Source organism: Camponotus floridanus, unplaced genomic scaffold, assembly GCF_003227725.1.
Source record: "Camponotus floridanus strain SB8 unplaced genomic scaffold, Cflo_v7.5 scaffold45, whole genome shotgun sequence".
NCBI classification, from domain to species: Eukaryota; Metazoa; Arthropoda; class Insecta; order Hymenoptera; family Formicidae; genus Camponotus; species Camponotus floridanus.
This window is the reverse complement of record NW_020229603.1, coordinates 815,923-843,565: the sequence shown is the minus strand read 5'-3', so window position 1 is coordinate 843,565 and position 27,643 is coordinate 815,923. Positions and strand designations below refer to the sequence as shown.

The following is a 27,643-nucleotide window of genomic DNA, read 5'->3' as shown; positions in this document are numbered from 1 at the left end:
TTTTTAAAGTCCTCATTTTTTTATTGTTTTATTTTCTTTGAATGTAGAAACAAACATTTCAAAAGGAATTTGGGTTAATTGAACACCTACACGCGTTTACACGTGGCGCTTCCAGGTCAATCAAAAAGAGACAGAAAAAAAATATCGATTCAACACTGGCGAAAGAAAGTAAAATTGCGCCACCGGAAAGTGCAAAAGGCAAACAACGTTTTTACATGGGCCCTCAGAGAGTAAACCGAGCAGATTTACTTTCGGAAAATTACGACGCTGCATTCGCTTTAAATTTTAATAACCGACATTTTTATCTATCTTCAAAGAAGTTTAATTACCATATACGCGTTGCATCTTGGCGGACTTGACGGAGGTTATTCAACAAGCAATCTAAAAAAACATCTTTTTAGAAAGTTCAGAAAAGTGCTCGTGCATAAAAAATAATTAAGAGCAAGGATTCCTTGCGTTTATTGAATCCTTGCATAACGTAAGAAGAAGAATTGAACTCAATTGAAGCACGTCAAATCTGGCAAATACTCCATAAGCGCATATTATATATTCACGCGAAAGAATATTCACGCGGAAATTGACTTCCAGTTTATGCGAAATAAATGAGAAAAGTCTTCGCGCCAAGCCTTTGTGAAATTTTGTTTCGCGTCGAAAAGTTTTCACAGTCTGTAAGGTTTCTCGATAAAATATCGACCTTCAAAAAGAAATTAAAAAACCGAGAAACAATTCCCATTTTTGCCAATTCTTTTTACTAAATTTTTAATTTTTCTCGCAACCCCGTCCTGCTATCTACCATCGTGATTGGGCATCGCAAATGTAAAATTACAATTCTTCTTGTATTTCAAAGAGGAAATAAATTGATCGCGCACTCGGGCGACTTTGTTCTCGCGCTGATTTCGCCGATGCAGCCATGGAAATTGGAAATTCTCGCGGCCGGAATACAAATGATTAACGACCGTCGCGGAAATTGCATGGCTAGGATGTCGAGAGTGTCATCGAGAAACGATTGTCTCTGTCCGAGTATGATAAATGTCTGTTATCCACCAACAAATAAATACAGTCGCGTTTAACGCATAAGCGAATCGTAATTCTTCGATATCGCAAAACAAGGAATTAATCCTGGTTTAATATTGGGACTTCAGGATTTCCCAAGGGAATGAATAATCTTTCTTGGCTTCGCGATTGGCTTTGCTAAACGATTGCATAATTTACGTATACATACAACTGTTTGTATAATCGAGCAATTTTACATTATCAATATTGCGCACAAATTCAGCATTGATTTATGTGTAAACAAAAAAAATTATTCTATTTAATTTCGTAACGTCAGGAGAGAGATTATTAAATAAATCGCTAATGATTATGATGCAAAATTTACATATAAAAATATATAAACATTTTACACTTATCTGTGTGATAACTCGAGTATACAAAAGGAGTATACATAAAGTATAAGTATGTATGGTATTTTACATTAATTATTCCAAAAAATAATATTAAATATATTTTTTAATTACCGTTATTTTAAAAAAGGGCAAAACAAAATAACGAAGTTTTTTCAATGTCTAGCGCGTTCTATAAAAATAATTTTTACTTATATTCATGTTACAGTACTATGTCGTTGAATTTATTTAAAGATACAAAGAATATAATTTATTCCAAAAATGTGACCTTTAGAAATTGAACTCACATTTTCATGATCTTTTTGCACGCGCGCGCGTTTAAAATCATTTCAATAATACATTCCTAACGGATTCCTCCCGAGATTTTTTATATGTACATATAACACAGAATCTCTGAGATTTGCAAGATGTACAAGAAATCAAGCGGTGGAAGAATATGTCGCGAAAAAGTATAGAGAAGAGGAAATATAAGTATTATTAAGCCGTACCTTTAGAGATGCCATGTCGGACACCGATCGATGCGTTTGAATGGTTTCCAACTGGTCTAAGCACCAGTCTAACTCCTCTATCGTTTCAACAGCCAGTTTCATAAAGGGCTCCTCTGCAAAATTCAGAAAAACAAATTTAATACTATAAAAAAAGTGCTTGTGTACTAGCAAGCAATAAGTCAAACATTGAAAAATGTTATCTGCCGATACGATTGTAATCTGAGTTTAATCGGGCTTAATAAAATCCTGAAATCTTTGATCATTTATATTTTCATATTTTCAAAATTTTATAAAATTCTTTGAAAATGAACAAAATATGTGAGAAATATTTTTTCGCGCTTTATATGCGGAATATGACAATATGAAAAATAAATATTGATATTTCAGAAATAAAAAAAAAACGCAAGGTTCACAAAAAAAAACTAACTAGAAATATACATTTAGCAATTGGAATAACGAATGCGGTTTTTAACAGAAATTTAATTAAACAATGAAATCGATGAGAAACTCTAAGATATTTTAAATAATCGAAACTAAATACACAGAATTTAAATACACTACATGCGAAAGTCACATACATAGCCATAATTACTAATATAATCTAAAAAAGAAGAAAATTCTCGCCAGAAATTTAAACAGCTTAAGAATTAAAAGAGGATGTACAACGTGATATGATACAATATTAATAAGAGGATAAAAATAAAATGCTTTTAAAAAAATTGAAGAAATACAGTTCACATAAAGTTCATTTATATGTAATAAAAATCTCTGAGAGTAATCAAAAATAAAAGTTAAGCAATATTTAATATATGAAAGTATACTGCGCTTTAATTTAAAAAAATCGGTAGAAATAAATAATCGATAAAATAAATAAATAATATAAATATATAAATATATTTCTTAAAGCAATTACTCGTCGTCGTTAACCATTAAATCTCGCTTAGAGAAGACACGAAAATTTGTTTTTTAATTTGAAAATGATCTTCCGCGAATTATCAATAAATCGAAAAAAAATAATCGTGATGGAAAAAATATGACAATATGTGTGTATTAAATTAAATAAATATGATAAAAATTTGCTAAAAAATTGAAACAAAGTCTCTATGAAAATTAGGAGATCTATTTCAAGCCAAAATAATTATAACATAGTAAATTTTTTATTGTTATCTTACCTCCTGGCGCCAAAATCCGTGGCTGTGGCGTACTACTGCCCTGTTGCCCACTACTCCTTCGCGATCTGCAAAAGATGGATGAAAAATTAATGAAAAAATCGAGCCGATCGCGTCAAATCAAACGCACACGGTAATCTACTTACTTATTTGTCGGCACATTCGTGAGCGACAAGAAATTGTTCCTGACCGAGCGCAGAGAAGCAAGAATCTGTGCGAAGGGTGTAACGATGAGATCCTCGCCATGGCTGTAATTGAAAGAGAGAAGACATAATTCATCATCGACATCTTGCTGATCCCCGTATATTGATAGGGCAAAGTTCGACGGCTTTGCTATGAATCTTTTTCCGGAGTGTCTACGTCGCTTCGCGTGTAAATTGCATGCAGACGTGATAGCTCGATAACGTTACAAACGTAATTCCCATTCTGTCTTTTTCTCTCATACACGCATGTGTACATTAGATATATACATAAACACACTTGCACATTTTTGCACGTTTTATCATAAATATTCAAGAATTGAATTTGAAGAAAAAAATCAAAGCGTACAAAGTACACGATTTCATGAAAAATCCTTTTTATAGTGAAAGAAGTAATATACTGTTTTACATAGAATTGCATCAAGAGCATACAACATTTAGAAATAAACTATATTCTCGAATATTTGAAAAATAAAAGAGTAAATCATACGTAGATATACAGAAATATTTATTTATTTAAAGATATTGGATAGCTTCTTGCACGGATAGCTCCTTGTTTGCGCTCTGAATATCTTAAATAATAAGATTATGCGTTTAATTTCTACACGTTCCCTAAAGAAATTGCGACATTTTTTTTCATTTCATTTATTATTGCTTTGCAATTATGTGTGAAATAGCTTCCATTTATTATATTATTGCTTTAATTTCTGCCATATAGTGAGAATTTAATTTTATCCTACATAACGTGAGTTTATTGTGTGTACCGTCTATTTAATTGCACACAGAATTTTATCCTTTTTTATTTCTATGACCATCCAATATGTACTCCCGGTGTATATACGAACCATTTTACTTTAGTCATTTTTTATTTGTCCCTGAACTTAAGAGATTTTCTGTTTTCCATCCTCCTCGCATATCTAGCATCCGGTGATATATTATATATTGCATTTATATATTGCATTTCTTACAGCATTACCATAACAAATTATACACATTTACAACAATTAAGAACGCGTACATATTAGCATGATGTTACAATTTAGTATACTCAAAATATAATGAAGGAATGCAAAGTATACACGTGTGCTATCATACATGTATTACTTATTTTACATGAATAAACTGACAATATTACGTGAATGCTTGGGTAAACGCACGTGTATAATAAGCGAGATTACAGAGGATTTTGCATCAGATTTTTCATGAAAGCCTGCATAAAATCTTCGGAGATGAATAATTCTTCATATATTTCAATAACAATACATAAATATCATCCACAACTACTTCATTTTTATTGAGAGAGATTCATAATTCGTGATTCAGATTTCATTTCTGCAGTTCTCCTTGTATGTATCCTGCTGAAATAATACGAAGAATATGTTACTGACAAGTTCTTGCATACGCAAGGACAAATTCGCATACGACATAATCAACGTGCAATCATTATTCATCTCCTGCTTTCTTCTTATTCCGCGAAAGAAAGTTTCTTCTTCGCGAAGAATATCACAGCGGTTGAATAATTTTGGCAATTATTCATTTCACCTCCTAGCTAAATTACTACGAATGACTCTTGCTGCAACGAGAATCTTCAAGAATAAACACCGCTATTAAATAATTATCAATCAACCTTGCTTGTTCAGCGGTATCATATATAAAAGCAATATGAATAAATGCAAAATGTTGAATATTACGATAAAAGTAGCTTAAAATTGTACTGCAGGTCGACATGACTGTATAATAATGTCTAAATAATTTACATAATTTATTTAATATATTGTAATAAAATAATATAAAGATTAAAATTCCAATATCACTTATGTGAAACTTTATTAATATTATTCTCTTATATTTCACACATTTTACACTCTTATAGTTTATCAAGAGTGTGTATGTAATTAACTTGATATCATTCAAAATGTATTCTCTGATATAATTATATATAAAATAAACTCATCCTACTTCTATATTTAATATCTCAATTTGTTATAATTGAATAATCATATAAAGATTGATATTGCAATATTACGTGTAACTCTATATTAATATTTTGTTAAGAGATATATGTGTATGCATACATAATATAATGTAATATATACATATGTATAATACATTAAAAAAATAATATTATCATGAGTGCAATTATAATCGATCTTTTCAGATATTCTCTCTATAATATCTCAAAGCGTTTTGAATATCACATCACAAAGTGCGTACAAAGGTCTCGATCTAAAATTGGATGTCACAAGTGACAGCCAAGAGAATCACGACACGCAAAAACTTAATATAAACAACAACTAGTGACGTACATCTTCACTCTGTAATATTAATAATATTACTATGCTGCTTAAATTGGGATGTGCACGATTCTAAAGTACATGTATAAGCACGGATAATCCTAATTAATTGCTAACATCTCGTATGAGATACACGAGGACAGGCAAATGAGTTGAGTGGTAATGTTAAAAGGAATTTACATTGACACATACACTGATGAGATAAAATTAATTAATTCAAGTAGAATGTATGGATGTATGTGCGTGCGCATGGAGATTAATTATTTTCATGTAAAAATTTGTGAAAAATAATTTATTCGTACAACCGGAGATATCGTTTTTAAAAAATCTTTTGTAATTTATAAAAATAAATACATATATTATAAAAAATATTTTTAATAAATAATATTCTATGATCTCTTTTCGACATTATTACATAAGTAATCATTCTGATATTATTTGGCAAATTAGCATGTTTTAGTACGGAAAGATATAATATATTTTAATACTAATAACAAGTAAAGAAATTGATACAACTCATACGTGAAAAAAACACAATTTAAATATTTAATATATTTTAATTAGACTCGCCTGCCTCTCGCATAGAACTACGCAGATATATAAATTAATATATGTACGTGCATGATATAATAGGAGCTTTCCTATAAATACTGCAGAAAGGTCATAAGCTACGAGAAATGCCGACAGCAAATTTCTCTACTAAATTCGCACTATTATTCGTCATTTCAGAAAAAAATATTTTCATATCAATCATAGGTCATAAAGAAAATCAAAATCTAACTGTCAAACTGTCTAACTGTCATAAATATTACAAACAAGTGTTATGATTTTTTATATATTATTTTAATTTCCGCAATTCAGATAAATTGAGATTTACTATAAATCCAAAAATATAAATAAGATCCATTTCCGCTTCATCAAAATTTTTATTATTTCAATTGCATTTTTAAAAGTGAAAATAAATATTGATATTATGTGATATAAATCTCTTTTTCATAGACATGGAAAATTTTCACATTTGTTAGTTAACTGTACTTTTTTAGTTTTTCCAGAATGTGCAAAAACGTTAAAAGAAATAAAAAAACACTCATGCTCTCTCACACAATGAGAGGACATAAAACGAGTTGATCCGTTGCCGGTAAGAGTAGCAGAAACGTGACATATTTTAGAAATACGTTTTACTGTTGCTGCAATATCTGTATTGCAAGAGGTCTAGGAATAACGTAGGTGGTTAAAAAGGGAAACTCATAACACACTCATTTTACTCGATCTAAAAAGGAAAACAAATCGTGCAAAATAAATGAAATGGGATTTTTAAAATATAGATATCTTATACTGTCCCGTTTTTCTTCACGATCCGCTCGAGAAAAGCGTATGATTGTGCAACGCATTTGAACGGCAATATTATAGATAAAATAAAATTAAATTTCACGTGTTTACCATATGTCACTAATTTCCATTAAGATATAAATATATAAGGTAACATCCGAATAAACTCTTAACAAAGTGCTGGCAAAGGATCACTCCGATGTATCTTCAAAGCGCTCATGTCGTAATTTTCTTTAAACAAGGAAGACTAAATAACTTCGAGTATCCGATACGCGTCGTGAGCGAAGTCATTGAAATAACTAACGACCGCAAAAATGTATGAGATCGACGTTCTTCGAGAGTTCCCAAACAACAGTTTTTCATCTCATCATGAGCGACGATTAATTGCAACGGATGACCATATAATTGTGTCCGACTGCGAGAGGACTAGAAATTCGGAGTTTAATATCGGTATATATATACGCCAGCACACAAGCAAGGCGTTAAATGTGACAAATGAAGCAGCAAAATTCTCGTGCGCGCCCAAGAAAACAACTTGGCGCCGCATGAATGGCAACAATGATACAGCGCGGCGACGGTGGTATTTGTCTCTTTCCCCGTCTTTGTCTCCCTCCGTCCTATAAACGCCTGCGATAGGCAATGAAGCTTGATTGAAGTGTAGTAACATTGTTCGACTATTGAACACAATAATGTTGTTCCTTTTTTCTCTCTTCTTCTTCCTCGGAACAAATAGAAAAATCTACAAATTTAATGCGAAGGGATTTATATCCTACGAGCCTTTCACCTTTAGCAAGAATTTTCTATATTTCTATATCCTCTTTTCAATTGTTTTCTCTCTTTTATCTCGTTTCCTGTGATATAATTCGTATTTTCAATTTTTAGATAGAAAAAAGAAAATATGAAAAGTTTGAAATATTTTTTTTTTTAAATCACTGATAGAATTTTTGTCGAGTACTCGATTATTTTGATATCAATTTTTATAGGAAATTTGATATTTTTATATTTCTCAAGATTTTTGTTGAATTTTATCATGAGTATTACCTTTCTTAAGATAATGGAAAGATTAGAAGTAAAATCAGTCTATTATTTTTCTGATACATTATATATAATTATACAATTTTATATATAATTATACAATTTGTTAAATAACTTGCTTCTTTCCAACGCTATTAAGTTATTCTATAACGAATCATAATATTTTATTATAAATAATCAATGAATAAATTAATAAATAATTAATTGCAAGTTTTTATTTTAAGACTTCAATATTCTTATTGTTACTTGATCAACATTAGTTGCGCAATAATTCTTGCACATGTAACACATTAATAGCAATATTATTACGTAACATTATTAATTAGCCATCCATTACCTGTATTATCGAGAGAAATCAATCAAATTTCTAATTAATAATATATTAATTACTTGTCACTTTGTATAGTTACTAAATTGTAGCCAGTAAAATACACTTTCCATAGTAGTCTTTTCTAACGTTTCAATCTATTAGCGACTTCCTGTTCAATACAGTCGAGATTGCAGAAATCGCTCGATTAACGTAATAATGTTGAACACTAATAACGCGTACAACGAAAAGCATTTTTCCCTTCAACGAGAAAAGATTATTTTTTTCATCGCGGTAAACCATTGAATAGATTCTTTTATATATATACATCAGAATGGTTATCGTGATGGTTATTTTTCTCCTCACGATCAATACGACCGAGATCCAATTGTTGCCAAGCACGAGAAAAATATGCACATTTGCAGCTTATTCAAACAGAATATCGCGTATCCGCTTATACTTCAATTATATAGACTTAAGAATGCGGAACGTTTGTGCAGAAATGATTATGTAATCTTAGAGAAAGTAAAGAAAAAATTAATCTAATCCAAGAGAGAAAAATCTGTTACGCAGACGTGAATAATCAGTGGCGACGCAAATTATATGTGTATATAACATTCTCACACGTAGAATATAGTACATCTATTACGGAATATTCAATTTGCATTGAATGACAATACGTGGCGATACATATGTTTGATAATTTAATAATATGGATTAATTAATTGAACGGCCCGCATGTCGTTACCTCGAAACGGATACATATGACGCAATAATAATGAAATTATTTTGTACACAACAGTCGATCTATGAGAATCCATCTGTATAATATAATTGATGGCGGATCAATAACTCGCTGATAATGCAATAAAGGGGAACCGATAGCCAAATATTATGATTACGTAAGCCGGTATAAAAATGAATTTTGGAAGGCAGGCAAGATTGGAAAGAGCATACATCGATAGAGCCACGTCGATTTGAGGCCAGATAACGTCGAATTGCGTTGACAAACTGACAAGTAAGCGGAATATGAATGCAATATTCGTTGAATAACAATTGATTACCGGCGCGCAATAAACGCTGATGTCCCAAACCGCAGAAATTTCAATTCGCATCATTTGCAATGTGAAATAATTTTACGAAATAACTTCCGCTAAAGGATTGCGTAAACATAATACTCGCAAAAATATTATCTTATTAAATTTAGAATATTTCTTCTCAATGAAAGAATTAACGATGCAAATTTCTCTTAGTTTAGCAAGTTCAAATAATACCATGTATGTTATATGCCACAAATACTCAATATCCGGTGAAAATTACTTAATGAATGCTTTGTTAGCAAAGTTCATGAAACTTTCATCGTTCTATTAATTCTAAATAATAAGTAGCATTACACGTATAAATTTATGAAAACTTGTAAAAAATGCTCGCATGCGATTACATATATCTTGGGATATTTACATTTAATTTTTAAAGTAAATATTTTTTAGCTAAATCGCAAATTAAATCAGAATATATATTTCATTTTAATTTATAATTTTTATGATCTCTTATAACTTATTTCGCTAGAAGTTTCAAAAATACTAAATTTTTATCGTATAATCTCTCGCATAATCTCTTTAATGGTATAACCAAATAAATTGTAAGTGTTTTAGCATAGGTCAATAGGTCAGATATATATATTCAAGAGTTTGGATAAATCCAAGTAAAAATGCAAAATATCACATTGAATAATATTTGATGAATACACGATAGTGAATTGTTCGTAATATCGCATCCTTTTTAGTCTAAATATTAATTAGAATTTTATTTTTGTTTTTCATGCATTTAAAACTCTAAAGTTCAGCTATATAATTAATTCGGGGTCACTACCCATAAGCTACAAAGAATCTCAACCAAATACAAATTTTGTCTAAAATTTATTAATTAATCCCTGTGCAAAATTAAAACGTTTTATTTTTAATTACAGCTGATGTTGACAAAGTCAGCTCACGAATATTTTCTGCTACAGAAAATCACTCCTCTAATTAATGTTATTTCTCAAAATGTCATTCTAACGATGAGAAATAGCGTTATATAATTTGCGTACAAATATTAAGTTTTCGAAATGATCAATTCTTATGTCTGTATGATATATAAAACTATAATTCTAATATACACCGTATATACGTTTTCCCACAATGACGTAAATCTTTTCCTTGACCCCCTTCCGATGCATTTCTCATTTATTCACGCATTAATTTAGCATAATTATCACGTTCATATAATCGTCGTGTCTTGTGTAATCTAGCTTAAGGGTCCCGTTAAATATCATACTGCCTCAAAATAGAATTTAGATCGTGTATGCTCCTTAAATAATGCCCGACGTATCAACTTATACGGGAATAACGATCGACCGAATCGTTATCCCAATCCCGTGGTTGGGATACTAGCCAGCAGAGCGACGTGTTTCATGTGTCTAGGTGAATCAAGCCTCACGTATGGTCGCAAAATTCCAAACGACGACCAGTATACAACCGTTGGCCATTCTCCAAAATGCGCGTTTACCCTCATTGCAATGTTCGTTAATCAGATTTAGTTTGTGCTTGCCGAATAGCGCACGTAAGTCTACTAAATTGATATACTGCTAATAAAATCGAGCAAATTTCGGCGAGTTATATCTCCTTGAACACTTGCCAGAGCTCTTTTATGTTCTGTTGCGCAATAATTGAAAAGCTTAATATGAACAAAAATATATAAGCGCTAAAAATAAATATTTTAGCATAAATTTCTTCTAAAAATTAATTATGTCAACAACAATAATCATTTTTGATACAGCAATAATATGTATTTATTACAATAAAATGTAAAAAGCTTTTCTGCATTAAATAACTAGCTTTAATTCATGATTATATTTATGTGATATCGTTTTATTCTTATTTATCATCCGATACGGTTTCATACGATTGATGTTGTGGTACATTAAATCATTTCAATAAAATATATTATTTTGTATATTGCATCGTGATGGAGTTTCAATTTTATCAAATTCTGATGTACAAACTGTAGCCAGAGGAATCGCGCAATGGATCCATCTCGCATGTTTGAGCTTTACGTCATCTCGCTTCAAATGCAATCCCTCGAATTTTCGCTATTGCATTTCGAGATTACGCTTCCAATACATTCGTTTGATATCTTTATGGACGTTTCATTATATGTAAAATGCAATGCTAAAAGAGATGGATTATATTATGCGATGCTCGTTAATTTTTTGTCTGAAATCTGCAAAATCCTCTACGCTCATATAAAATTAATGACAAATATATTGTTTGTATAGACAACAATACATACAACGTAACATATTCATAATTAAAAAAATACGTGTACACAATTTTGAAGAGAATTTTGCTCCAGGGGGCCATTTAGAAATATATTTCGTGTTGCGAAATTGACTATAAAACAGATTTAAACACAAAATTATAGAAATATCCATACATACGTACATAGTTGAGACATTTTTTCACAGAAAATTATCGCGACATCGGGACAGACTCCTCTCTTTTCATTCATCGCTGTCACCGAAAAAAGCACCGAGCGCAAGGAGGACTTACAAGTCTCTCTTGTCGAAGCATTGCTCCCAGAAGAGCGCCCTCCTGGGCGGTCGAACTCGCAGGGCGGAAGTCGACATGGTCCTGGGCAGTCCGCCTGTCGCGCCGATGCCGCCGGCACTCAAAGCGGGAGAGCTCATGCCGCCCCCGCACCTTTTCAGGCCGCCGGCCGACCCGATGAATTCTATCAAGCCGCCGCTGGAGTCGGACATGGTGTTACACGTTGCTCGCACTGCTCCGCATTCCGGTCAATCGGCCTAACGCCATTCCAGCGATCCCGTTTCAATTACACCAAGTTGCGTTATAATTTGCGCGCCCCTACGTCTCCTCGTGGCGCATAGACTTGCGGTCATGATTCATGCCTCTACGCCACGTAACCGGCCAAGGAAGGGACGCATATTTATACGGATGGATGTCGACGCGATCGATGGAGGTTGCCTCGAAAGGGCAAGGCCGCGTCACGTCTTCTTTGTTCAATATCTTCGGGCCATTTCACCCGACCGGAGAAAAGGGACCTATCGAGCAGGCGGAGGAAGAGGCGTTGAAAGATGCGCCGCGATGATCAGCACACTACGGAAGGTCACGAGTACGTCTCACTCGAATTGCGATGATGCACTGTATCAAGGGAAGCATCGTGGTATCGGTGAGATCTATTCGATCGTTTTGATCCCGAGATGCGAGACTCGAACGAGCGAAAATTCTTTCTAATTAAAATCGACATGTCCATCACGCAACAAAGAATCCAACCAATATTTTATTATTTTACTATTTATATTATTTTATTATACTATTTACATTATAATATTTTATTATTTTACTATTTATTTTATTATTTTTATTATTTTATTATTTTGAAGTTTGCTGTAATTTGACGCGAGATTTGCTATGCAAGATTAATAATGAATCTTGCGTAATATATGAGCCATTATCAAAATCATTCGCAGATTGTATATCTTACGCAAAACTACGCTATTAGCGTGCAAATGAAATTTAATTTCACTTAAAATTTTAATTTAATCAAACACTAATATTATTCGAGCGATTTGCCCAAGTTAAAACACACGTTACTGATGTACGTATTATTTTATTATACCTCGTCACATAGATAACTGGTGATACGACGTAAGTCCATGATTAGAGCACAGATTACCACTCAAGGTTGTTATATTAAGTAATACTATACCGTTGATCTCATAATAGCGATAATAATTGACGTTATAATGAAAGTTATATGTGCGCCAGCACGAATATACGGCCATTAAAAAGCAAGATTATCATTTCTTACTGAAATATTACTCGTTTAATTATGCAAAAATAGATTGCAAGTATATGTCACGATCTGTAAAATATTTTTGTATAATTTACAATATATTCTTATCGTGAATGAATATGAAATTCCTTTTTCGATCGCATTTCGTTTTAAGTAATAAAGCCTCTCGATAAGAGATAATGTATTGTTGCTTGAGCGTAGACTACTATCGAATGGTATTGCGTCAAGAACAATGGACGGACCGTTTTATCAACCACGTTATCAGCTGTGCGGCAATAAACCGGACCACAAGTGCCAACTTATCCAAATTAGACTAGATCCTCCCGTTACTACCGTTTGACTCAACAGTTTATCTCGGAAATTATGCTGGCAGTGGTAAATTGGTACATAACATCTTGACCAGATTACAAATTGTACGATATAACCGTTCGATTAAGAGCGCGGTAATATGCAAGCAAATAGAATCTCGCAAATAAAATCGGATTAGCGACAGATATATCGGGTGAAATATCGTTTCTTACGCGATGCAAGAAAAAGAAAGAGAATTGATCTAAAATTTAAATAAAATCTTTAATTAAAATCTAGTATTTAATAATAAATAATGAAAATTTAATATTTAATAATAAATCTAATATTTAATAATTTTAATTAAAATCTAATATTTTTAAAAATATATTTTTAAAAATTTCTTTTTATTTTTACGATTTTTGTGCTTATCAAACTGAGAATTTTAAGAGAATTAGTCAATATTTTTGGCGTGATTATACGTCTCGATCCTCTCGCGTTTTCTCGAGTCGATTGATAAGCGAGAAAGTTGGTCGTGCCATAAGTTGCTGAATACGCATAATCATACGCCGACGACGACTTCTTCTTGATGAATTAGCATATTAGCCGCGGGCAGAGACTATTTACTACTCAAGAAAAACGAGCGCTCTCAAGAATGTCTATTTCATGCGACGTTTAATATGTTACTGAATAACAATGAATATGCTGTAAACATTTCCGTTGCGATGCAATGTGGTTTATTTAAAAAGACCGCAATGTTCATCTTTCATTCATAATAATCGAATGAAAATAATGAAACGAATCGGCGAAAGAATGTTAAACATGTGTAACGGAAAATGTTATTTCACACGTTGCACCTGGTATTTCATTATCAACATTAAACGCATAAATAAAAGAAAAAAAATTATAGAGAATGTAAAATATAAATAAAATATAAAATAAATACAGTAACAAGCCAATAAGAACTATTCGCAAAAAATAAAATGCAAAAAGATTGTCTTGGAAAAAATGTTTAATATTACACATATATATATATATATATATATATATATATATATATATATAAAATTTGAACAAATTCCATGTGTAAATTAAATTTTTATGAAGACAATTTTTTTGCGTCTCTTATTAGTTTATTATTATATTTGCTTTATATTGTACTATTAAATCTATATATATTTATCCTTGGCGAATATAAAAGAAACTATCGAACGAACGCTTTATATCCGTTGAACTTTACTGCATTTACAGTTTGATTCATGCATATAAGGTCAATGTCACATGAAGATACTTTGCAAAAAATACTTTTTATTAATTTAACTACACGTATTGATAGTCTACAAATAAAATTAGATAATGTATTAGGCAATCTGAATAGATATAGAATAATCTGATAAAATATAGAGTAATCTGATAAATATATAAAAATATCAAAGATTTTTCATGTTTCCTTACAAATAAAGTAAGAATCGATTTATACTTATAGTCGTACAGAAAATAAAATTTATAAGAATTTATCTTTTTTATGTAAATAAATTTCTAGATCTAATCTTTTCTTTAATAGGAGACTCTTAAAAAAACTTTACGCGATTTGCAATCTTTAAATAATATCTTTAAATAATATTCAATCTATATTCAAAAATTTCTCTCAATGTAAGTCCTTATGTTACTGTCAAATAGATCCATAAATATAAACTTTTCTTGTCAAAAGAAATACTTGACACCTCTTCGAATCGACATCTGCGTTTCCGATATCCCAATAATAGTATATGGAAAAATTTCAACATGCGCGATCACATTTTTCCAGTCAAATAAACGCATCTTGCAATAAAGAGATCTTTCCGAAAAGCCCCTATTGAACCTAGGGAACAATAAACATTCGATATCTTATCCGCGGATGAAAAGTATTTATATCTTTTAAGTTGAGTACGACGTGAGAGACGCGGCGGTATACCTTGCAATATTTATAGAAAACTTGTAAACACGTTACAGATAATAATGTAACAACGATGCACGATATTTTCAAGTTTCCTGAAACTTTAATTACTCGTAAAGATAGGTCTCTCTGAGGAAAACATTCAAGATGACAATTACTGTCACATACTACCGATAACGCATAACTCGTTTTTCCACGATTAGTCATATTACGTTACTCGCAATTGTGGTGTCGGTAAAAAAATGTAATAATTATGCGATTGCTTCATATCTATGAGTATTTCAAGAGTGTCACATTATGCATCGCTGACGCAATACCATACGAGATGTCGCATCGGATTAACACAATAGAGAGCTTTATTATGCGATCCATCGAGATTCCAGGGAAATATTATCCCGAGAAACGTCATCGTTACATAATAGCATTTTGCAACCTTTGTCTAATGAGATCTAAAAGATTCTTTTTCCTTTCTTTCCCGTTCTTTCAGAACGATAAATCAGTAGAGACATAGATACTATCACCGTGTCGTGGTAGCTTAAATCCAATTAGATTTTTTCCCTTTATCAGATTATTCGTGCGTTAACTTGCTTTACTTACGTAGTAACAAATTATCAAAATTATATTATCAGAAAATTATGATTTAATCTCGAGATGTCTCGTTACATTCGATATCATTTTTTTTTCTCCGTTTTAACAGAACATGTTTTATAATATCGGAGCATTATCAATTTTTGATAACATACGTCAGAGACAGTCAGCCTAAGGCTATTAATAAAGATTTTCGAAAATGGATTTACGCGTCGCAATTTTCTGTGCGATATTTTCTCATCTTAAGATCTCCTAATCGCGTTGTATCGATAATTGATGATACAAACGTCATTAAAATAACGAAATCTTGTTCGCACGTCAGTAGTCATTCGCGATAATTAAAGAGTGATAAAATATATCTAAACAAGCGTCAAATTAATGAAAGTTAGAAAAATACAAAAAATACAAATTTAAAAAATACAAAAGAATGCTTTCATAGAGGCTCACATATTTTAGGATACGCGATCATATGGCTAGTGGAAAACTGTTTTTCGTGCGCGGACACAGAGAATTTCTCCTCGCTGTGCGTCACGCACAAACAATATTACCGTTTTCAGCGAAGAACTCTCGATTTACCCGGCAACTTGCCGTGCAGTTTCGCATGTGCAACTGACTATCTCGTTAAACGGACTGTCCAACTTCAAAGGGCAAATTAAAACTTTCGATATCGCGACGAGTCGATCGTGTACGAATCATCTCCTATCGGATTCAGGGTACTTTTTTCACTGAGCGCGCCCAATTATTCGTGTAATGAAAAGTCGATATCGCGCACGCGGTGCTGTCGCGCAACAGCGTGGTTAAATACGAACATGTGTGTCCCTATGCAATGTTTAACAACGCTAAACCCGATGATACACACTCCATAAGATATATTTCCACTTTTCACTGATTAAATTTATCTATCCTTGTTGATGTTTGTCCTTTCCTCGCGAATTATACATACAAATTATGCATAAAAATTATTATACAACATTATACAACATTAATATTGCATTTGCATATTTTTACATGTAATTATGATAATATTTTGTCCAATGCATAATGTATTAAATCTTTTATTTACAATCATATTAATGTAATTAATTTCTTTATTTTGTAAAACTTTTTTGCAAAAACAATTGAGAGAAAAAGCAAAGTTTTTCATCAAAATTTGTTGGAAACTATTGAATTTTGTTTACATCTATTATTATAAAAATTCTAAATTTATTGCTTTAATTCTACTCAAATTTAGTACAATTATATGTATCTTCGCGTTTGTTTTTCTCAGAGAATTTCGCAAGAATTTCTACGCACATTGCCAATGCTTTTAAAATCTTTACCGAAGGTTCTAAAATTATCCAAATCTCCCGCCACGTTAAGATCTCTCTTACAATCTCGCGAGAAAAGTCTGTTTATCAGCTGTTCGAGTCTCGCACAAAACACATCCGGAAACTTTTTCTTTCTCCATCCGTCTCAAGAGCTTTGATCTTTACCTTCTTACGTGCGGAGAACGTTTTTTCGCGAAACGCGGAATCCGGATGCGGAAAAAATAAAAGGAAAGAAGAAAAATAAACTCCGCGATAAATTTTCGCGAAGAAACGCGTCGTGCGTGCGAGAGTCAATCCTCCTATTATCGTCGAACACCTCGTGTTTGCCGCGATGTCGAACTGGCCGGGGTGTTCTGGTTTCGCAGAGATTTCCCCCTCGGATCAGGGGATGGTGAGGTGGGGGGATTTCCCGGCGGCGACGATTTGAGCGGGAAGCATGCGCGTGTCGATATTGCGCAACCTGGGGCATCCCCGTCGCCCCGTTCCCCTTCCGCTTTCCGACCGGCTACGAGAATGGAGCCGTCGCTCTTTCAAGTGACAGAACGAATGAATAAAGATAGACTTGGATATGCTTACGCGCCACGCGACGTACGTGTTATTACAAAGTTGCAGTTGTACCGAGGAGCCAAGTTTAAAAAAAGGAGATGATAGCCTCGAGAAACTGCACATTCTGCTTTATGCAGAATATCTCGGACAGTTATAGATTTTTTGAGCATTTATTTCATCGGTTAAATATCATTTAAATATTGCTCGATACAACATTTCTGCGATTATTAATTCGAAATGAGACAGAGAGAAAAAGAGTAAGGGAGAATTTCCAAATTATGAAATATCTCAAAGCAACATGAAAACATGTGTGGCTACAATCTCTTTTGATTAGTGATACTTAAATGTATGCGTTATTCCAATATATCCTTCTATCCCTCCTGTTTATAGTGAATTTTGCAGTTGTTATTATCACAACGAATAAACGACATTTTAATTATGACTGCTCAATCTACATATTGAGCGAAATATTTGTTGGATGTCCAATGAATTTTAATTTATGATATGCGAAAATTATATTAAAGGCATCTATGCGAGAACATACGGCAAATTTTGCTCGAGCAATGCTTCTCATCAATTTTAATGTTACGTAGTTAAATTAATTGAATTTCATAGTTAAATTAGTTGAATTTCAAATGAAATAAAGATGATCAATTTTAGATGTAAAAGAGATTTTAAAAATCATTAATTTTAAAAATATTAAAAATAACGTTATATATATATATATGAAACGTTATTTTTAATATTTATATACACGAATAGATGCTATTAAAAGAGATTTAGAATGCTAATGATGTTAGTTTCTCACAGTTGTAAGCGTCTTTGCTTTGCTTTGATACTTTGCGATAATATTTCATACTATGTCCTTTCGAATGTTCGAAATTTCGAATTTAATGACAAAAATTTAAATAACAAAATGCTCTATTTTTTATTAGGAAAAAATAGTTCTTTTTCTTGTTACGCAATACGTCGCTTACGAGAAATCGGACGCATGATATGTATTTTATGTCGAACATCGTGCAAGTCACTGCAAAACTGTTTTTTCTCTTTCGCTAAAAAATTTATGGATGTGTTTGTCGCTCTCCGATATTAAGAGATGTTATTAGTGATCTTCAAATTGTCAAGATTCATCTAAGTATATTTAATCTTTCTAAATCTTCTCGATAAAAAAACAAACTTATCAAGCAACATCGTGCATGTAAGTACGAGTTATCAACTTTATTAACTTTAAACTATCATTAAAGAGATGATAAATATATATAGCTATCGTTTTTCTGTATATTTAAATGCAGTGTTTCTTTAGAATTGCATTTTTACAAAGATCATTATTTCTTAGTTTTTTCTAGTTGTAGCGAATAAATTAATTTGCATACTTTTATGAATAATACATTAAAAGTTATAATAGTTGTTTTGAAAGATAAACGAATGCGCAAACAATTTATATATATGCTAAAAGATGCTTTTTGCACCTTTTAAAAATTATATATTCTATTTTTCTCTTTCTCATCACAGTGAATGTTATCTAAAGATTGCAAAAATATATCCGTAGATTAAAAAATATGATTATACTATCTGGTTTTTTAATATTATACGCTAATCAATGTTTCAATTTTCTAAATAAAATTTAGATATATCACACATACCCTTCTTTATATGTACAGGTGTTTTTTTCTTCGCGTGACGCCATCAATCATCGAATTATGTAACTAAAGACCCTCGAAAACAGCCGTCTGCTCGTAGAACGATCTCTCAATTTCCGTAATTGAATAAATAGCGTTAATAAAATTGTGTCAATATAAAAACACGTTGATGAGAAAATAAATAATATTTTTGATCAGATTCCTATGTTTATCTAAAGATCTTCGACATCTTAATATGCAATAATAATACATTTTAAGAAAGATCGGATAAAATTCGAATAAAAAGGCAACGAATTATTGCGCACAGTCTGCAATTGTTCGTGGCACAAGTAAACAATTCTATTGAATTCGCGTGGTGTAAAACAGTGCAGAAGGCTAACGAATGCCATAATTAAGCGCATTCAGCCCGCCTAGTTTATATTGTCGGCTAGGTCATAGGTTGTCCTGAATGCGCGTTTGCAACACAATGTAGCCAATTGTACATTTTTTCCACAAATATAGAAATTTTGTCACAAGCAGTTTGCGTATTATTACTTTATCCTTTAAACAATAAAACCAAATTTATTCGAATATATTATAGATTTCTGCTAGATGATTATCGTGAGATCGCTCACGTAGCTCAAGAGTTAATTCCATCACTTATAGATGAGCCATTCAGCTATTTTCATTCAATCGTGAGAAGTTTGAATTGGACGTCCTCCAGACAGAATTTGAAGCACGTGACGTTTGATAGATCGTTCCCGCGTTGCTGGCAATCTTCCGAACGATTTATGTCTACTCATTAAGTGAGAATTTTGCTATACTGATTCATCAGATTATCCCGAATGTGTTGTGCGCCACGTGAATGACGGAATTTCCACAGGGAAAGGAAGTCTATACGTTGTTATATACGAGAAGCGACAAGTTTAAGCTATGCGAGACATAGTCCTTGCAAGTACAATGTTCCATCATATTTTCGTGGAACGAGAATAACGCCAGGTGTTACCTACACGATCATAAACGGAGTTGGTAGTTAAAGTTGTTACATACGTTCGCGTGTACAAGCATGCCCACCAAGTGTCGTTAACGGTGATCGAGTCGTGACGCCAGAAATAATCGCCACGCTCATCGGAAAATCTAATTTCAAGCCTGTCAGACACAATTTCCGTGGGCCGCGTTCAGCAAAATCTTCCATTTGCAACAAATAAAGACTTAAATAATTAAATTCTTAATTTACTTTCATTATTTTTAATTGTGCAAAGTTATTATCAGGTTATCGATTCTGCTTATATAACAATCGATCCGCAGAAAAATGAAAAATAATAGGTAGTAATTGGAGTATACTTCAATCTTATTTATGTCGATTCATTAAAATATAATTTCAAATATATATAAATACTATGATATCAAATAATTTAATAATTTAGTAATTTAATTATATACAATTATATCAAATAATTTAATAATTTAATCAAATAATTTATATCAAATAATTTAATAATTTAATTATACATGTACATTTTATTAAGGCACGGAAAATATTTTATATTATCATATAAAATTTTTTTTTAACATAATATAAAATATGTACAAGTGTTTCTGGAAGACGGGAGGCGTTTATGCATCACGGCAGATGCAAGTGAATTGCGTCCTACACTATCAATCCGTGCGTTAACGCCACTTTAGATAAAAATATTTGCACAGGCTGCAGTCTCACTAATATGCACTCATGTTGCACTCATTCCATCGTAAAACGAGATCTGCATATGAAATTTTCTGTCATCATAATACGGAGAATAATAACTGATATACATAATAATCGCAAAGAAATATGGATAAGCTGTTAATTCATACTTTACGTCGGATAATAATTTCCTATTATTGAATGATTATAGAAAAAAATGTTTTGATTTTTCCACTTAAATCGACGTGTTCGCAACTTATTATTACGATACCGTGCAAGAAGCTTCCGCGATTTTTATCCTCTCAAATCGTATCTTTCCGCTGCGACAGGCATAAATATAATTTTTATTTAGAATTAAAATTGTCTCTTGTAAAATAGAGGAAGCAACTATTTTCTAATACGGTAAATTTAATCGATAATACACGCATTTTTCCAATCACACAGTTTGTAACGATATCGCGAACGAATATACTTAAATTACATGATGATGCAAACTTACCTGTACTGATCGGTAAATATCCTGAAAATAAGAATTCATATTTATTCGACAACGTTCAACTATGTTCAGCATGCGGTTAGTAATACTTATGTTTAACTTGGAAATTACGAGAGATTACCATAATTACGATCGTAAATGTTATTGTATATCATCACGCGTAAGAGGCGCGTTTTATCGTGTATGAAATAAAAGATTTGCCAGGTAAAGAAGACGAACAAGCGTATCGTTTAAGTATAATTTCGCGACGTATTCAAAATTTCTATTTTCAAAATAAAAAAAAGATCGGCGATATTATTATAGCAGCAAATATTATTTTACGCGGTACACAATCTTCTTTATAAGCATGTCTTTACGATTTCAAAAACGCAATCTTTACGATTTCAAAAACGCAATCAAGTAGATTTTTGCCTATTTTTTAGCCATCTAAATCTAAATTTCAGCTCTAAATATCAGCAATGTAGCTATATTATAGAGTATAAGCAATGTTGCTGTTGAATACAAGCGAAAGATTTACATGATCTTATCTCTAAAGCTGTGTATATTCGCTGTAGTGTATGTGTGATCGATGTGATGGAATTTGCTCAATCCCATTCAGTTATTTGATCGAAAAATGATCGGGGAAATATGCACACGGATAATACAAAAAAAAAAATAAAGAGCGATTACGTCTCGATAGTCATAAGCGTGAATTATATTGCCATAATTCTGCCATTTTCTCAAATTTATAGAGCAATTAATCTCAAATTGGAAATAATTGATCGAGACTAATTACATTTTTAAAATTCACAGTTTTAACTCTCTACTTTCTCTTTACGGATAATTTGAATGCGATTTTAGTGACAGTAAAATTAGTGGCGTAAACTCATGCTTTTAAATGACCACACGAGAGATCAGCATTAATTAAATTTAGCGACAGATAGACGACATCCGTAAGAGTGTTAAACATAAAATCTCATAATATAATGATAAGAACTCTGCACGAATAAAGTGTAACATACGTGAGAATTGATCGAAAAGAGGATTGATTATCCAAATGGATGTGTTAATCAAGTATTATTTGGTCATTCGTATATATTACAGCGATGATCGTTATGTACGAGGATAGTAAACGACTTTATTAGTGTAGAGTTCGAGTGTAAAATAAAACGAGATGAGTTAGATAATAGGATCGAGTACATACGCTCGCTCGACAGGAAGCTCTGTCTCTTTGAACCTGCAACCCAAGGATCACATACATCATATCGTCACATCCCAACATCCACCAGCGACGATAAAACATTTAAATAAATGATAGATGATGCTTCTAAATTCTGCAGATTGCGTCAATATGCGATATTATTGTACGATATCAAATTAAAATTTTACAAATATTCATTATGTTACAATTTTACATTGTGCATCATGTGTATGAATAACGTAACGTTAATGTAACATTTCTCTCCCACGCATTGATGAAACGGATAATTGCTTTGATAATAATAATAATAATTAAAATTATATTATTATCACAGAATCAAAACATCTCTTGATGCATAGAAGTATCATCTCGCCGTGGATGATAGAATGCAAGTGAAATAATGATATGAGGGGAAAAACTGGTAAACATCATCGTTATCAAAAGGCTATGAAATTTATCAAGGTACATAGAAGCACGAAGATGACTCATGGACTGTTTGCGTACAAGTAGTTGTGGGACTAAACGGTGGTAAAATCGTTAGACGCATAAATGTCAATCGCAGGCAACGAAGAGATCCCGTATATTTTCATATAGTTGCAAATGGTGGCAAAAAATTTGCGAAACACGTGGCACCTGTCCTAATAATTAATATACATTGACGTACACGTTAATCATCTAACACCTTTAGTCTAAACTCTTAGTCTAACATCCACCTACATAGATAACATAGTATCTTGCTGCGATAAATAATCCTGGCGCCACCAACAAGAATCTCCTATGTTATCCACCAGTTTCATCGATCAATCCAAAGTTCCCGCCTCGTAGCGGAAACTTCAAAGGCACCTACATTATCGATACGCGTTCTCTTCGTTGCCGCAAAAATGTCCTCACAACCTCCAATGATACTACAGATTGGCACCAAACAATCACCAGCTTGCCTCTCTTGCTATATAAGACGTAAGAAATATCGGAGCAAGATGAGAGGATTTTGTATCACATGATTCATACACTTTTTTTTCAATAACCAAAATTTTCAGGCGCGAGAATGTAAAATTACAGGAACGTGCCGAAATGTGTGCATGCATATAAATTTTATATAAAAAACATATGTGTATATTACAGTATAATTTTGAAATTTAAGCCAACAATTGGTGTCCTTGTAGATCAACAGTTCAAATTGCGATTTAAATGAATAAATAAGGCAAAAAGGTTCTTTGTACACGAAATTATGTTAACTTGCTATGTATTCACAATCGTATAAACGCTGTTTCGACGTTCATGATTTTGTATTTTTAACAGAAAAGATTTTACATTTAAATTTTGAAATTAAAAGAATTTGCGATATCATTCACAAAGTTTAAATTGTTGAACAATGCGTTTAGCAAAATAATTTTTATGTAAGTATCATTTATTATTTATTACGACTCATAGCAAAGTATGATTAAGTATTCAACAGTTCAGCTCATGAATAAAATTTTCCGCTAAAAGATGGGAGATAAAAGAAAAAAAATATAAATCATAAAAACTACTTGATTAATGCGTTTATTTATAAACGCATAGTCAAGTGCAACATTATGAATGTCATTAGGATCACATGCGTAATAAATAAATAAGGGGCACGTGTCATCATAAATCATGTGTCCGACTTTTAACTCTCTCTTTCCCAAATTCGATATTCAGTGTAATACTAATAAATCTTCCTCTGGCGGTTAAAAGGGGGTATTATGAATTTTCCGCTCCAGCGAAACGTCGAAACAACCTTCGATACGCCCTATCTTTGCGTTACTCACATAAGCCCGATCGATTTAACGATAATCGACTTATAACGCGCGCGAAGGGAGAGATAGATATCAATTGAAAAATAAGGCTGCTCACCTCTCGCTGGCGATGGAGCTGTTTCGAGACATCGATTTCGGTGACATCTCGAAATCGCTATCGCTTCGATAAAGGAAGCTCTCCCTTCTCTGGGGCAGTGTCTGGAGAACGAGCCCCGCGCTTGGTGAAGCGCCGCCGCCCCCGCCGGCACCGCCGTCCAATGTCGAGGCGCCATTTTCCACATCGAAACTGTAATGAGAAATATAAATTCTTATTAGAAAGGCGAGCTACGAATTTTTCATCTCGAAAAACTCGCACGAGATATTCTTCAATCTCTACGCGCGAAGAATTATCTTTCCGGGGGATAAAAAATTATGCACTGAGAAAAAATCTTGTTGCATTAATTAGAAAGCTGGTAGATTCAATTAGTGTGTCCGTTGGAGAATGGACGAATGAGAATCCTTTAGGAATTACCAGATTAATTTCTTGTTTTCTGTTAAATTTATCAAATTTTCCGGGTAATAATACTAACTTTATAAAAAAATGGCATCATTGTGTCCATGTTTAGTTAATATAACAAGAAGTTTTATAGATCCAACTAGAAAATACTAATCAAATCCTTATAGTAAATTTGATTAAATGATCCAGTTATAAAAAAATCGAGTCTTATCGTGATAACTAAAAATTCTGTTTGGTTAAAATGCCTTCAGATATGTCTTATTGGTACAATCAAACGATTTTTCTCAGTGCGCGATTTTTGTATCGATCTTGCTTTTTCATGTCAAAAATTTCGCGCACTAACAATTCTAGCAACTGACAAAATTAATATTAAAAAGATCCACGATTTTCCATGGATTTTAATGACTTCGTTCGCCTTTGCTTTGATGTGATAAAACGGATTTATTTATAAATTGTATATATATCATACATATACACGTGCTGAATCGCCACGTGGAAGCACAAAATATAGTCTTTGCTTCATGATTTCGCACAGGTCGAAGAATACGACCATATATAATACAGCTCCGATATTTCGAGTATGATGAATGGAGCACGCATTGTAATATATTGATATGGCGAATCCGGACAACTTGATAAATTTCTATAGCCTATAAATGTATCATGTGCTTGGTACTATATAAAGTAAGAAATAAAATTGATTAGCTTTTTTCTGAAATGCGATTTCCTTCTACGATATCTGCGAGAAGGTGTACGTGTACACTTGTAAAACACGATGATCGCGCGAGGCTTTTTATTCTTTCAGTTAATATTCTAGCCTTTCGATTTTTTTGTATCCTTTGATCAAATGTATTATTGAGACTTACACACGCATTTCTCATCGCAAATGAGATTAATTTTGTCACGTCTAACTTTCAATAGGATTCTCGATGAAAGCAACTACTCCAAGTCTTCAACAGACGCGGACGAACCAAAATAAACGCATTGGAAGTTGAGAAACGTAAGTAGAATAACGCTTTTAAAAATAAATATCCCAGATACACGTGCACGGCCCATTTCGCAATAAAACAGCATGAATAGTATTTTTCAACGTCCTGGAAACAATTTCGCGTACGTTTACATTGTGCCTTTGTTCCGTGGAATTACTCTATGTATCTCAAACTTTAATCATTAACCAACTCGAGAAAACTAATATTACACCTCAAATAATAGAATCACACTTTTCTCATATGCAATTACTTTCACATATTAATTTTAAAATAAATTAATTTCATTAATATATAAAAATAACTTTTGTATTAACAATATAAAAATATCTTTTTAATTACTTTTGTACTTGAGATTTAAAATTCAAATCGAAGAGAAATTTATTATGCAAAATATCGCATAATGCAAACCATCGTATATGATCAACACGTTATAGATAGAAGAAAATTGTATTAGCATGGCTAATTTTAATTAGATAAAGAACAAAATCTGTGGTAAAATTTTCCTCGTTATACTAACGATGTGCGAGCATCTTCTTACGTTGCCAAGAGATGTTGGGTCATATCCCTTTTAGCTCAAGTTACGTCATAAATATATCTAATTAAGGCTCTGAAGAATCCATCCAGAATTCCATAACTGGAACGAAAATTTTATTACTTCAAAATTTTTTTAAACTTATTATAATTGGAAACATAAAACTGGAACGAAAATTTTATTACTTCAAAATTTTTTTTTATTCATTATAATTTTTATTCATTTCATATGCGCGTAAACTCATTTTGATAACATTTTTGACAAAATTTAACATTTCTGTATAGATTATAAAATACGATTTTTGATCATTTGAAGCAAACGTTTTATAAATGTAAGAAAGTACAAACGATGTGAAAAAATATAACAAAGTATCTTTGTTATATTTATGAACAAAATTAATATGATTAAATGTTTCTAAGAAGAAGTAACTCATTTAAATTCTTGGAACAAACACAGCTTAACCGAAAATAAAATGGCTTTGATGTGCGCTGTTGCATTTTTACATTAAAAAAATGTAAAGGAATTGCATATATTTTTCAGAAATCTATGAAGTCGGAAGTGAGCAGTTACCATAGTCACGGTAGTCCGCTTGCAATAATGCCTCCGTCACTTAATTAATTTTTTTTTTTCGCTTACTTTATATCTATACATATATCTACGACGTTTTCCACGATAACAATATTACGTCGTATTATGTAAACCATGATTAATCTCGTAACCTTGCCATTTAGTGACTAATAGCCCGACATTGTTGATAATAGCGGTCACGGGTTGTAGCTCGCATCAGCTGATTATGAATGCAATTGATAAAAAGAATCACAAAACAGCTGCTGGCATACGATTTATGGAAATGGGCGAAGATATTTCTCCAACCTGAGGCACGCGACAGTGGGACGAGGCGCGTTTTGTTTGTACATGATAGGACCAAGCCTAGACAGCTAATATTTGTGGCAGCTAAAATATAAATGTCATTAATAGTTGCTTCCGTGATTCCTAGGCCGCGCCTATTTATTCGGAAAAATCTCCGACACATAGTGCTTCACTAGTGTTTTTTTTTTATGTACATTTATCCTTACAGAGAGCTTGAAATATGCAATGTTATATTGTCAACAAATTTTAACGATC

At 32.2% G+C, this 27,643-nt stretch overlaps 1 protein-coding gene across 20 annotated transcripts in view; it reads right to left on the bottom strand.

Moving 5' to 3' along the window:
- Window positions 1-27,643, bottom strand: part of LOC105256745 (cAMP-specific 3',5'-cyclic phosphodiesterase) — a 316,988-nt gene that overhangs the window by 36,502 nt on the left and 252,843 nt on the right. For 13 of the 20 annotated variants that reach the window (XM_025411912.1, XM_020029220.2, XM_020029212.2 and 10 more), the window contains 6 exons: window positions 24,599-24,787; window positions 22,727-22,759; window positions 21,547-21,567; window positions 3,207-3,308; window positions 3,064-3,128; window positions 1,892-2,004 (listed from right to left, as the gene is read on the bottom strand). In XM_025411912.1, the coding sequence (XP_025267697.1) occupies window positions 1,892-2,004; window positions 3,064-3,128; window positions 3,207-3,308; window positions 21,547-21,567; window positions 22,727-22,759; window positions 24,599-24,787 (523 nt within the window). Of the gene's footprint in view, window positions 1-1,891; window positions 2,005-3,063; window positions 3,129-3,206; window positions 3,309-11,815; window positions 12,567-17,210; window positions 17,227-17,363; window positions 17,542-21,546; window positions 21,568-22,726; window positions 22,760-24,598; window positions 24,788-27,643 lie in introns of those variants that run through there. The other 7 variants (XM_011266956.3, XM_020029209.2, XM_020029221.2 and 4 more) reach the window with 7 other exon arrangements.